We start from the raw sequence: 12,843 nt of genomic DNA on the forward strand, positions 1-12,843 counted from the left end.
CAACAGATTGAACAAATAATACTTTGCGGTTCTTCTTCAAATGTTTTGAACAGTTTGCATTTTACTCCTGTTTTCTACTCGAAGAGTCAATCTTTTCAACTATTTTCCTTTGAGAAGTCATTGTTTTGTTGATATTTATGGTTATCCTACAGATGGTTGATGTCAGAAACTCACCATGAGGCACCTGCTGTGTAAACAGCAGTGATCCATTAAAGTCTCAGTTCTCCAGATTAAAGACTTTATTGTGACCTGAAAAAATATGATAACATAGATCTGCTGCTAATCCCACAAATGCATATTCCTCACAAAAAAAGCTGCAATAATCCACCTTTCTAATTTGAGAAGAGTTATTGCCAGGAAGCAGTGAAACAACAAATAACCTCCCAGCTTAGAATTTCCTTGATTTTTGTGTGTATTCCCACTAACGTTTGGGGCTCCGCCTCCGGAGGCTGCTGGCTGAAACCCTCTGTCGCAGCAGGTCTCAGATGATGACTCCCATGAAAAAACATATCCTCAGGAGGTCATATGACAAAAGAGATATGATGCAGAAGTCAAAGATATCGTGCAACAGCTTTCTCTTATTTCCAGGTTGTACAGCTAAACTGAAAGGAAAGAACTGCAGTGAGGGAAAGGTGAAATACACGTGCAACAAGGAGAAGTGTACAATGGCTGACGTGATCCAACAACAGGGTGGCCCACTGCAGAAAGTGATCATCAAGTATCCTGAAGTAGAGAAGCAGAGAGAGAATTTCAACCAAACTCCTGAGATGAAGTGTCTAGAATTTGAAGTTGGTGAGTAAAATGCTGTTAATTGGAATCAAATTATATGATAAAGAATGTACATTATTTCTTAATCAATGTGTGGAAAAACTCCACTAGAGTCCACTGATCATCCGTCTGACCTTATTACCTGGTACATCCAATTTACAAAACACACATACTCGTTCCTTAGTGTGTGGACTGTGGACTTTGAGAAGTGAAGCCAGAGAAAATCCATGGAGACACATTGAGCACATGCAAACTCTAGACAGAAAATCCTCCCGTCTGCAGCTGAAACATAATAATAAATTCCTCAACACAATAAACCCAAAGGCAGCGGTGTGAGGAGAAGCCTAAAGCCATGCTAGTTGATCAGAATCCTGGAGAAACCCTGCATTGAGTTCTCCTGTGTTCTCCCTTGATGACAACAAACATTCATTCTGATTGTTCCCTCATTTGAACCCTCCTGTTGACGTCGCTCACCATGTTTTTCTGGGCGATCACTGCAACACTCACACAACTGAAATCAAAGTTTGATAGAGCTTATAACCCTGCATCAGGACAATAATAAATCAGATCCAATGGTTTTCTGTTTGCAGATGATGCCTGTGCGAAAGCTTTTCCTCACGTATCTAAAAAATCTAGAACAACCACCATCGCCTGCGACCTCGCTCATATCATCAACTCCTCATCCACTGACAAGTTTTTCTGCAAAGTCAGTTGTTCTGAATGCAGTCCCAGCAGTGGTGTCAGTATCACACCAACAAGCAAAGGCTTCAACATCACCATACGTCATGTAACTCCAAAAAAACCAAGGACAGTACTGGTGTGGGCTCAAAGAAAACACAAAATATTCCACAAAGAGCAAGAGTTATTCAGCTGCTCTCAAGAAAATCCTGCTGTTGGTTCAAGGTGAGTGTTTCAGATCTGAAGTCACACCTGATTTGACAGGAAACATCTACAGAATGATGTGACAGAACTCCTGTTTGTCTCCAGATATCAAATACTTTAGAAAATCCCGGACCACCGGTCACAACGTCTCATACTACTGCAACTACGCAGACTCCCCAGCTGTTGTCGACTCTTTCTCAAAGTTCATCTGTAAGGGAGACGATCCACGCGTGTGTCAGACCATCGTGAACTCCTCAACGCCTGAGAACGAAAGGTTTTCAATGAAAGACGAGAAAGATCACAGAAATATCATAGTAACCATGAGAGAGCTGACAGTGAAAGACAGCGGGTCGTACTGGTGTGGAGCAGAAACCTCCGACGGAGAAGGCGGGAAAATCTTCTTCAAAAAACTCTCTCTGACAGTCGGTGGGTCGACTTATTATTGTAATGACTGACTGTAACTCAGATCCATTCAGCAGTGATCTCTATCAGGACACTGATTACAATAAATACAGTCAATACATGGTGTAAACGGTTCCTCAGGGCTTGGCATCCTTGATAGTTCCAGTATGGTTGGTGTGATAGGAGAGTTAGCTTTGTCCCTACAGCTTTCATAAAGGGAGCCTGGGTTTGCTGGTGTTGTTGTTTGGGCTTTAAAAGCTGTGTGGTATTTTGAGAAAGGTGATTCAGCATTTGACTGGTGAAGTTAGCAGTGCTAATAACAAGTGTTACTCCCTTCGACTTTGAATCAAGCTACAGAAAAGTTCTTGGTTATTGCTTGACCAGTCTTTCTCATGCCTGAAGAAGTTGCTTTTCTCTAATGGCCTTTAACAATGCCGTCAGAACTGAGAAGGAAAATAGAAAACTGACATTAATACTTTAAAACATGCACATGAAATAAATAAATAGCCACATATTAACCAAACAATGAATTACAAGATCAATTGGCTTCTCCAGTCACATGCATTCATATAAAAAAACCTTAACACAGGAAAACTAAAAAAAACTCGTTCCTCATTGGCCTCATTATCTCAAGGGGAATAAAGGTGAACTTATAGGGCTTCTTCTTGACAGTAACGACACTTTTTGTCTTTTAATAAAGTTGTTGTGATCCATCTCTTGTGGATACTCGCACAGCGCCTCTTGTGGCTCGTAATGTGTGTGCCAATTAATCTGGTCGCCCGAGCAAAAATACGGATACATGGAACAAAAATAAGTTCCTCTCTTATTTTACAAGATCTTTTTGACAAAATAAATGCTCTACATATACACGAATTTACTGTGATTATTATTTATTATTAATTAAAGGTGCTGTAGGCAGGATTACCTTCGCAAGATGGCGATTTGACCCATCCAAGATGGCGATTTGAAACCCGTAGTCGGGGCCGGCAGTGTCACGGCTGCCTGCGCTGGTGGGTTGATTCACCTGTGACCTTTTCACGGCGGGCCTGGGGTCAAAGCCTTTTTTTAAGAACTACAGTAGAAACAGACAGTGTCCTCCGGGGAGTTTTGATGATGTTATGTCTGATGAAGCAGGTAAATATGCGGGCCTGGACTTCCTTGTGTGCGAAAGAGCTTTAAAGCGGCGCCCCCTCGACCAATCAGGATAGAACCTCAGGGGCTCTTCTGATTGGTCAAAGATACCTGGAGCGGTCGAGATTCCTTTTCAGCTCAGAACAGAAACAGATGGACACGCTGCGCCCTCGCGGTAGTGCAATTATGCTACACTCCTAAAGGATTATCAATGGATACTCTAACATTTAATCCAAAGAAAACAGAAAAATTAGCATTGACTAGCAAAATCTTTAATATGTACCACCTTTTTAACTGAACCATTAAATAATTAACCAAAAAATATAAAAGATGTCTCTGATGGCAGCTGCACCAAGACTGTAGTTTTTGGTGGAGCTTTGTAGTCATCCGAACACTACAAGCTGAACACTTACTATCATTACCACGGGAAGTAGGGGTGCTGGGGGTGCTGCAGCACCCGGTCTTTTGTCACGCAGTCGCGATACATATTGTTTTTCTCACAATGAAAAAAAAATCCCGGTAAACTTGTCCCCCACCCCCCCCCCCCCTTTGGATGAAAGCACTCGTCTCAGGGCTCGTCTGAGCCCTTTTTTCTCCCAGCACCCCCTGTTGAGAATACATTCCCACGGCTATGATTACTATCATGCTCTCCAGTTGCTTCCTAAACTCATGTAATTTCCACTGTCCTCCTCTGAACACACTGCCTGAGCTTTTCAACATACACACACACACACACACACACACACACACACACACACACACTGAGCTCTCTGCTGCTCATCCCACAAATGCACCTTCTGACAAACCATCTGAAAGAGAAACAACAGATTTACAATCACATTTTGTACCAAACACACATTTTCTTACTTTCTGTTTAGTTGATACAGTGAATGAAAACTTTGATTGATTGATTGATTGATTGATTGATTGATTGATTGGTCACGTGTGTTTTCAGGGCCTGCACAGTCATCCTCCTCAGCCTCTCCTTTAATCCTGACGACTGAACCTTCTGTGGGGAGTCACAGTAAGACTGGATCCTTGAACTGCTGAAAAACAACATGCATAACAGAAGATTTTCACCTGGTTTACTGACCCTCTGCATGACTTTCTATCCGCCCAACATGTTGAGTGTGTTTCTTTGTTTCTCTTATTTTCCATGTGTTTCTCTGTCTTTGTGTGTTTTCCTGTCTCCCGGGTTGCAGGCGGCTCTCAGGCCCACATCAGTGTGGTCATCCGTGTCGTCCTGGTGCTGCTGCTGCTGCTGCTTGTGCCAGTTTCAACTCTCATCTACAAACGTGAGAACACTTTATATTCATCAACACAAGATTAGACAGATTTGCAGAGTGTGTTTGGACGGAAAAAACACCCAACCTCCTTCCTGTCTGAGAAACATGATCTCCAAATAGCGATAGCGGAGACGATGTGAGGTTTAAAAAAAAACTGCTGAAAGCCACAGAGTTGATGATCATTAGTAAATACGTCAACTAATCAGTATGAAATGGAAAAATAGTGAATTATCTGAAGATGAAACTTTCCCAGTGACTACAGGCTGATGCTGTCCTGTACTTACCCAACATTAGGCTACTTCTTGATTACAGCTGCTGGTTTGTGCATCTAAAATAAAGTGGAGTAAATTTGAAATGGCCTGTATTATTAATGCATTACTCTGATCAATAATAAAGTTAACTTTACTCTCAACACTGCTTCAGACTTACATCAGAATTTGTTGTTTAATTTCTTATTAAAGCTAGGGTTGGCGATTTGAATGAGATGCATACTGGTTAAAATGATCTTTATGACCCGATGGGAAACAATTCATAGCGTGTTCTTAAAGAAGTTTGGAAAATATCCGCTATCTACAGCAGGAGTAAAACGGGAAAAACAGCAACCAATCGTCTTGACGGGACACCTTTTTTTAAACCAATCAAATCCCTTCGCCGTTCGACCTGCCCTCTGCGCGTACATGTCAATGGCGTGCACTGACCCTGATTCAGTGCGCGCGTAGAAGGACGGAGCGTCGTTGCAGAATGGCGGAGAAGAATGTTTGGGGCTTTACTTACCAGTGAGTGCGCCATAACTTGGCATAGTGCAAATAAAGAAAAACGAAGAAACGAAGCGCTGAGGACAGGTTACGCCAGGAACGCACTGGACGCGAAAGTGCTGCGCGCACCGCGGAACGTCTCTGCGTCTCCCCTCCCAACGGAGCTCCTCCAATGGGGTGGTCGCAGGGCGGAGCTTTGGGGAGATGCTACATTCGTGCTACATGCTAGTTTTCCAAGATCGCCAACCCTAGCTTTAATAACAACAACATGTAACTCCTGTTTCATTGAATTCATTCACTTTCTCTTATATTTTGACAGGATGTTCAGCGTCAAAAACCTCAGCAGCACCGAATAGAAACAGCACCAAGGAGGTGAGTGGACAACCCATAATTCTGCATACAGACCTCATAAAGTACACAATCCACACAAATTCTGTTCCAAGTAAATTTCAGACAACTTCTTTCCTTCTAAATATTTAAACAATTTATATTTCTTCAGAAAGGTACAACAATCAATATTTTGTAGGCTGGTTTATAGCCAGAGTGTTGTGATGTATTTCATGTTATTCCACATATCAGTTTGATTACTAAAGAATATTTTGTAGGCTGGTTTATATCAGTGATTACTAGCAACCACTTTTTCAATTAATTAGTTGATTGATTGATTAATTGATTGATTGATTTTCTCTTATTAGTTTAATTTAAAATTTTTTAGCTCAGTTAAAAATTAACTGCATTTACCTTGCCTCGTAAACCAGCCGCGCCCACTCCTCATCCGCATTTGGATTTTGGAGTTGGGCTCAGTCTGGTAGGAGCCCGTAGAAGAGGATTTCACTCGGTAGTGAAACGTCCGAGTCTATCAGCGTTGCCGCTTTTTGTTTTCAAATTTTTTTGGCTAATTCCGGTGGCTAAACCGGACGTGATGCTATCACTACGAGTAGTGGAGATGACGGACTTTAACTTTAACCATCGTCTGAAAGCTGCAATAAGTAAAGTTAGAGCCAAAATACCAAGAATTACAACAATCAAGCAAGAGCGAGAGTCTGCGCTTGGTGAGTTTGTAACAGAAAAATCGTTTTCGTGTGTCTTTACGTGTTGGGAAGCTCGAGCTAATGAGCTAATGCTAACCCTTAGAGAAGCTAACGCATTTTGATGACATTTTTGTTTTGAAGCGCTGATTGGCTGAAGTACGCTGTCAGTCAAAGGAGTAACCGACACCCCCTGCAAGAAGTTTCTATGGGCTCCTATCCAGACTGAGCCCAACTCCAAATCCAAATGTGGATGAGGAGTGGGCGGGGCTGCTTTACGAGGCTAGCATTTACGCCCTTGTGCATAAAATATAAAAATATGTAATGTTTGATATTGGCCCATCTTATAACCCCAGTCATATTCATCACACCCTGTCAAAAGTGATTTGTGTGAACTGGCACATGTCAGAGAGGCCAAACTGGTTTATTTTCCATATCAATGTTAATGCTATGTTGAAAACTGAAAAATAATCACGTTTGCCGGCATTTTTTGCTTTACATTCTAACTTACAATTAAACATGTGAATGAAATTATCTTTGTGTTAACAAGTGTCTCGCCTTCTCTTATTTTTTAATCTTCTTCTCTGCAAGGATTCCATCTATGAGGAGATGAAAGCACGCCCCCCCCCCATGCCAGACTATGGTACTGCAGCACTGATCCATTCCTCTCTTGCTTACAGTCGTTCATTATCAACACTTATACATGTGTAGCAGTGGCGGCTGCTGGTCTTCCAAAGAGGGGAAGCTCATTTTCAGCATACATTGTAATATGTGTAATCTGTTTTTTGTATGTAAATTCTATTAGCTTTCATGCCTTTTGTACGCTCTGTCAAAGTTAGACAGATCCCCAAAGCCCACTTGTGACCAGACAACACCTCCCTGAGATAGTTTCATCCAGAGGCATGGCCAGCAGTACATTTTATTGGTGACAGCGCTTCCAGTCAGCAGCTCACCTTGTCAGACCAGGACAGCTGAGAGGACCTGTTGCTTTTCCCCACCTTTCGGCACCAGCTCAGTCTTAGGAGTTGATCTGTTATGCAGTTTAACACCAATTTTCTCTTCGTAAGGAAGACTATCAAATGGCTTCGCCAAAATCCGGTCCACAACATTTACATTGTCTGCCGTTGTGTGCAGCTAGCGAGCAGCTGGAGCTGCTGGAGGCTGGAGCTGTGTGAGAGAAGGGGAGAAGCTCCACAGCTGCTCGTCGAGGACAGAAACTACAGAGTGACCTAAACGAGTCTCCAAACACAACGCTAGTCGTTTTTCACAAACACAAAGTCTCCAGGGATCTGCAAAGCCTCCGAATCAACTCAGCACAACAGAATGAAAAACTTCAGAAGCGCTTTGGTGCATTTTTTTTACTTCAAGATCGCTGATTTGCTCATTTCGCTGTCAATCAAGCTTCACACAGATCATCCAATCACCACGCAGAAGCTCAGCGTCCAGGCCAGCTCACTGCCCCATAGACCCCCAGAGACGCTGAGCGTCCGTGGGCGGGACCAGCCCAGCATTTTATCCAATGAGCGTCCAGTTTCACTGCAGCAGAACAACCCACTCTAGCTTCCGCATGGACGCTCAGCGTCCAGCTGTTTAAAGCGCCGTGCCGCTGCGAGGAGGAGTGAGAAAAAAGCCGAGTCAATTACTTGAGATAAGTAGCCGATTCTGAACGAAAGATGAACGTGTTGTAGCGCATATTTAGTCAATGAAATGTTCACACAACAGTAAATATTGGACCACTTATTTTTTGACATTTTAGGGGAAGTTGAGCTTCCCTTGCAGTCTTAGAGCAATCGCCACTGATGTGTAGGACTTAGTAATTGTGTTGAGAAGACTCGCTGCTGCTGAGGCTCACCTGATATGCAGTGATTGCTGCAGATCATAGCATGCTTAGTCATCTACTCATTCCAATCCCATCTTCTGATGGCTTTGCATGTGTTGTTTGTCTTGAGTCGATCACGAGTCGATAGTATTCTGTAAAACTTGTTGTTTTTTATCAAAACGGTTTGTGAAGCCAACTTCACAGCAAGACACGATCACTGCTCTTCCTGCTCTCTTTCTGCAGTCAACATGCCCATTGGAGCGGCGAGTGACGTAGACGGATGATCTACAGCAAACCTTCCCACAATGCACCCCGTCTCCCTCTATCACACCACCATCAACATTCAGAGGCGCCCTGATCGAGACGCTGATGATTCAAAGATCCACAAGCACGAGTCCTGCCAATATGTGGCTGTGAAGTGTAAAGTGCCATGTCTTCCTCCTCCTCCTCCTCCTCATCATCATCATCATCATCATCCTCTTCATCCTCAATCCACAATGAACAAACCCTGACAGTAGTGACAGTTCTGTCAATTTTCTATTTCTATCTTTTTACTTAACGATATCCATTTGTTTTTTTTAGAATTTACAGTATATGTATCAGTTCTTTTGATATTGCATTTTCCAAATTAAGGACAATTTAAAAAAAGACAAACATTGACTCTATTTTTGTGAATTCCATGACAAATTGAAATTAAAACAAATGTTTTCAGTGCTGCATTTCTAAACGAATTGTTTTTTTTCTCTGCCTTTTGCACTTTTTTACAAATATGTGCACTTGTATTAGCAATTTGCAATTAGCAATGTATCTGTCTGCATGATGCAATTTTAATTACGTTTGTATGAAAAACTTCTCTTGCTTCACAAAATTATTTTCTGTGTCAGATTTATTGTCAGTTGTAAACATGATTTCATTTTGTTTCATCAAATTCATCAGGACAGAAAAAATAAAGAATATAACTTGTAGTTTGCGGGTGATTCATAAAGCTACACTGCAGCTATATCTAAAAAACTTGGAATATCGTGAAAATGCACAACATTTTTTGTCACTCATTTCAAAAAGTAAAACCCATATATGACAGTCTCATGACACAGAGAGAAATATTTCAAGCCTTTATTTCTTGAAGTTTTGATGATGTTGGCTTTTAGATAATGAAAACACAAAATGAATTGTCTCAGAAAATTTGAATATTGTGAGATAGTTCAGTTTTGGAAAGTCATGATGTCACATCCTAATCCGCTATTAACTCAAACCACCTGAATGTTTCCTGAGCCTTTAAGTGTCTCAGTCTGGGTCTGAAGGCCACTCAATCCTGGGGAAGACGGCTGCCTTGACAGATGTGCAGAGGACAGTCACTGACACCCTCCACAAGGAGGGGAAGCTGAAAAAGTCATTGCTAAAGCAGCTGTTTGTTCACAGAGAGCTGGACTGAAGCACATTCAGTTGAAAGTTGAGTGGAAGAAAAAATTGTAGTAGGAAAAGGTGAACCAGCAAGAGGGATGAGCGCAGCCTTGAGAGGATCATCAAGTAAAATCCATTCAAGAATTTGGGGGAGCTCCATAAGGAGTGGACTGAGGCTGGAGTCAGCGCATCAAGAGCCTCTTCACACACGAGGACAGCAGGGCCGAAGCAGAGGAGAAAGCTGCAGCGCATGAGGATGGGAGGGAGGACAGAACAGGGCAGAGGCAGACAACAGGGGAGACCCAGCCGAAGGGGCAGGACCCAGAGGATCTTATATTCTGATGAGAGTATCTTTAAATTTAAAACGCTGTCACATGGTTCAGGTCGAATTACTGTACATGAGGTGTTAGCTCCCTCTGCCTGTAAGTATTGCAAGCTCTGCTCAGGAAAAGGCTGAGCCGATGAAAATGTCATACCTGCCTCACTGCTTCTTCGTACACACGGCACATAACAACAAGAAATAGGTCAGGCTGGTTCACTGACCACAGTGTTAATGTGCTTGATTGCAGCGAACTGTCCTGACCTGAACCCCTCAGAGAGTCTAGGCCCAACAATGCAGATGACCTGAAGGCTGCCATCAAAGCAACCTGGGCTCCCATTACCATTCCTATCACTGATCTCATGTAATATTTTAATTCTATGAGACACTGACTTTTGGGTTTTCATTATCTGTAAGACATCATCATCAACATTTCAAGAAATAAAGGCTTGAAATGTTTCACTCTGTGTCATGAGCCTATATTGTGTAGGAGTTTGACTTTCTGAAGAGTGACAAAAATATTGAGCATTGTCATGACATTCTAATTTCGTGAGATATGCCTGTAGGTCCAAGAGAGGACAGAGTGCCTCTGTGGGTCAAATGTTTGTTTTTATTGGTTTGTGCAATCCAGAATACAAAGGGCCAATCGCATAATCTAAAATTCATTTAATGGGTTCAGTGTAAACATAAACTTGCACACAGAGACATATTCTGATCAAAAATGATCCAAACTGAAAACAGCTTAAATCAGGAAATGTTAACAATGTGAAATGTAATTGAAATGTGTGAATCTGATCGTAAGGGTGGTGAGAGGAAGCTGCATGTCCTGGAAAGGCCCAAAGACGACGTTCAAACAGATCGAGAATCGATTTCTTTACTGGAGGAAGAAAAGAAAATGAGAAAGAAAGTCATCTGTGATGCTCTATCAGTCAGTAGGGCTGTAATAAACTTCGCTCGTCTTTAATGCTGTCAGGGTTCTTGGGCGGAGCAACTGTGTTTACCACACTGAAACAGCAGCTCAGCGCTGAGTGGAAGAGATAAAAAAAGAAAAAAGACGAGTGGTTTGAAAAAAGAGTGAAACCAGGAACTGGTACCAGTCAGAGAACTGAACATTTCTCATCGATGATTTCAGCAGACAAGATGAACAAAATGAGGACGTTTCACCTTCTCCTGGTCTGCCTGACAGCAGGTAAGAGTCTGATGAGAACCGCTGAGGTGGAATTAACCACAAGGAGAGGAGTCGATTTCAGGACACGTAGCTCAGCTTCAGTTATCGTGCTTTTAGACAAAATATGTGGCTCACACTTCACTCACTCAACAGTTGTCGTGGTTTTTAGACAGTGATAGAGCCGTTGAATGGAATAAAACTAATTTCTATTAAAAAAAAATAGCTTAAGCAAATCATTTTACCACAGATTGAACAGATAATACTTTGTGGTTCTTTTTAAAACTCAAATGTTTTTGAAGAGTTTCCATTTTTTTCCTGTCTTGTCACGCGACGTTTTGCTGATGCTGATCAAACAGGCTGAGAAAGCATAACAGTCAATCGGCTCTAAGTTAAACTCAGTTTTCCTTTGAGAAGTCACTGTTTTGTTCATATTTATCCTACAGATGCGCACTTCAAAATGTTGGGTTAAAAACAACACAGTCTGGGTGGTTTCCCACCCCAGCGCTGGTTGAACACTGGACAGAACACACACTGGGCTCATTTAACCCAACAAACTGGATTGTTCTCCAGATACATCAATTTGGTTGCTAACATATAATTATTGCTTATTAATGTTAAAACTATTATTATTTTCTTGATTAGATATATTCTCACTCACGTAATGTAACAACAAACAGCGTTAGTCTGAATTTACAGAACACACCAAAGTGTTAAACATCCGATATGCCTTGGGGCAAAGCACAGGGAATTACTGCCTGTCACTGATACCTTACAAAATGTATATTTCTTCATGCTTCCACCTGTAGCAGCAGCAGGACCAGACCAATTGCACAACACCTCTTATTTACAGTCTGACATGAAAACCAACCAAACCTCCCTGAATAACTGGACGACAAGAACACAACAAAAGATAACCACCAATAATAATATCAACATTGCAACACCGCAATAAACCACAAAATCCTAAATCTTAAATATCCCACCCCATAATGCATTGTGGCACCACCGTCATGGTGGCCACTGCAACAATATAAAAACTCTCACAAAATGTCCACAGAAATTCCCCATAACCTTTATTACTATACAGGTGGTCTCATGGCCTGGCGAGATAGCTGCATTGACGTTAGCTTGCAGACGTACCAATCCATTCCTGAAGCTAGTACTCAACGGTGCTTCACGGACTTAACAACTACAATATTTCTATAATAATACAAAGTTAACTATGTGGCGAAACAACAGTGAGCACATAAGGCTTGTGGGCTTTGTGCAGAGTCGAGTGTCGTCAGATCAGACGAGTGCTCTGAACATAACCAACTGTCGGGGTGGAGTTCGTGGGAGGTGCTTGGTTGCACCTGCCCAAACATCAACCCAAAGTGTTGAGTCGTCCAAACTAAACCAACACAACATTGTAGAAATTATAACCCAACAGCTAATAACTTCATTACCAACAGAAATGATCGAGCGAATTGGGTTCCCAGAATGCCAAGTTCAATGAAAAAAAAAAAACCCATTAAATTAACCAACAGGCTTAACCGAGTGGTTGGGTTGAAAAAACAACCCAGTATTTCTTTCTGTGTGGTTTATGTCAGAAAATTCACCCTAACCCTTTATTACAGTTTTTCACAATAGCTAAAACACATTTCTTGAAACCTCCATCCATTTTCTCAAAACCTTAACCGCAAATCCAAAAATCCAAACTACATTCACAAAACCTCAGACGTTTCTGTCAAAATCAAACTATCACCTCAAAAGCAGTTCTTTTTTTTTCATACACAAAATGTTTTTTATTTTTTCTTCACAACAAAACGAAAAACAAAAAGAACATATTCAACAGTCACAGTACATAACAGTCGTTGCAATATCTCCATCAATAGACTTCATAGG

General features: G+C 41.7%; 1 protein-coding gene across 1 annotated transcript; it reads left to right on the forward strand.

Annotated features, from left to right (window-relative positions):
• Positions 1 to 665: 665 nt before the first annotated feature.
• Positions 666 to 8,504, forward strand: LOC115388498 (CMRF35-like molecule 1). The gene is made up of 7 exons (XM_030091660.1): positions 666 to 792; positions 1,756 to 2,076; positions 4,139 to 4,207; positions 4,386 to 4,478; positions 5,544 to 5,596; positions 6,844 to 6,895; positions 8,315 to 8,504. The coding sequence occupies exons 1-7, from the start codon at positions 666 to 668 to the stop codon at positions 8,353 to 8,355; spliced, it is 756 nt and encodes a 251-aa protein (XP_029947520.1). The 3' UTR covers positions 8,356 to 8,504.
• Positions 8,505 to 12,843: the final 4,339 nt, after the last annotated feature.

Source organism: Salarias fasciatus, chromosome 5 (genome assembly GCF_902148845.1).
Source record: "Salarias fasciatus chromosome 5, fSalaFa1.1, whole genome shotgun sequence".
NCBI lineage: Eukaryota > Metazoa > Chordata > Actinopteri > Blenniiformes > Blenniidae > Salarias > Salarias fasciatus.

Coding starts and splice junctions, on each gene's coding strand:
- LOC115388498 (XM_030091660.1), top strand. CDS start 666: ATGGCTGACGTGATCCAACAACAGGGTGGCCCACTGCAGAAAGTGATC. Junction 793..1,755: donor GTGTCTAGAATTTGAAGTTG/GTGAGTAAAATG, acceptor GTTTGTCTCCAG/ATATCAAATACTTTAGAAAA. Junction 2,077..4,138: donor AAAACTCTCTCTGACAGTCG/GTGGGTCGACTT, acceptor GTGTGTTTTCAG/GGCCTGCACAGTCATCCTCC.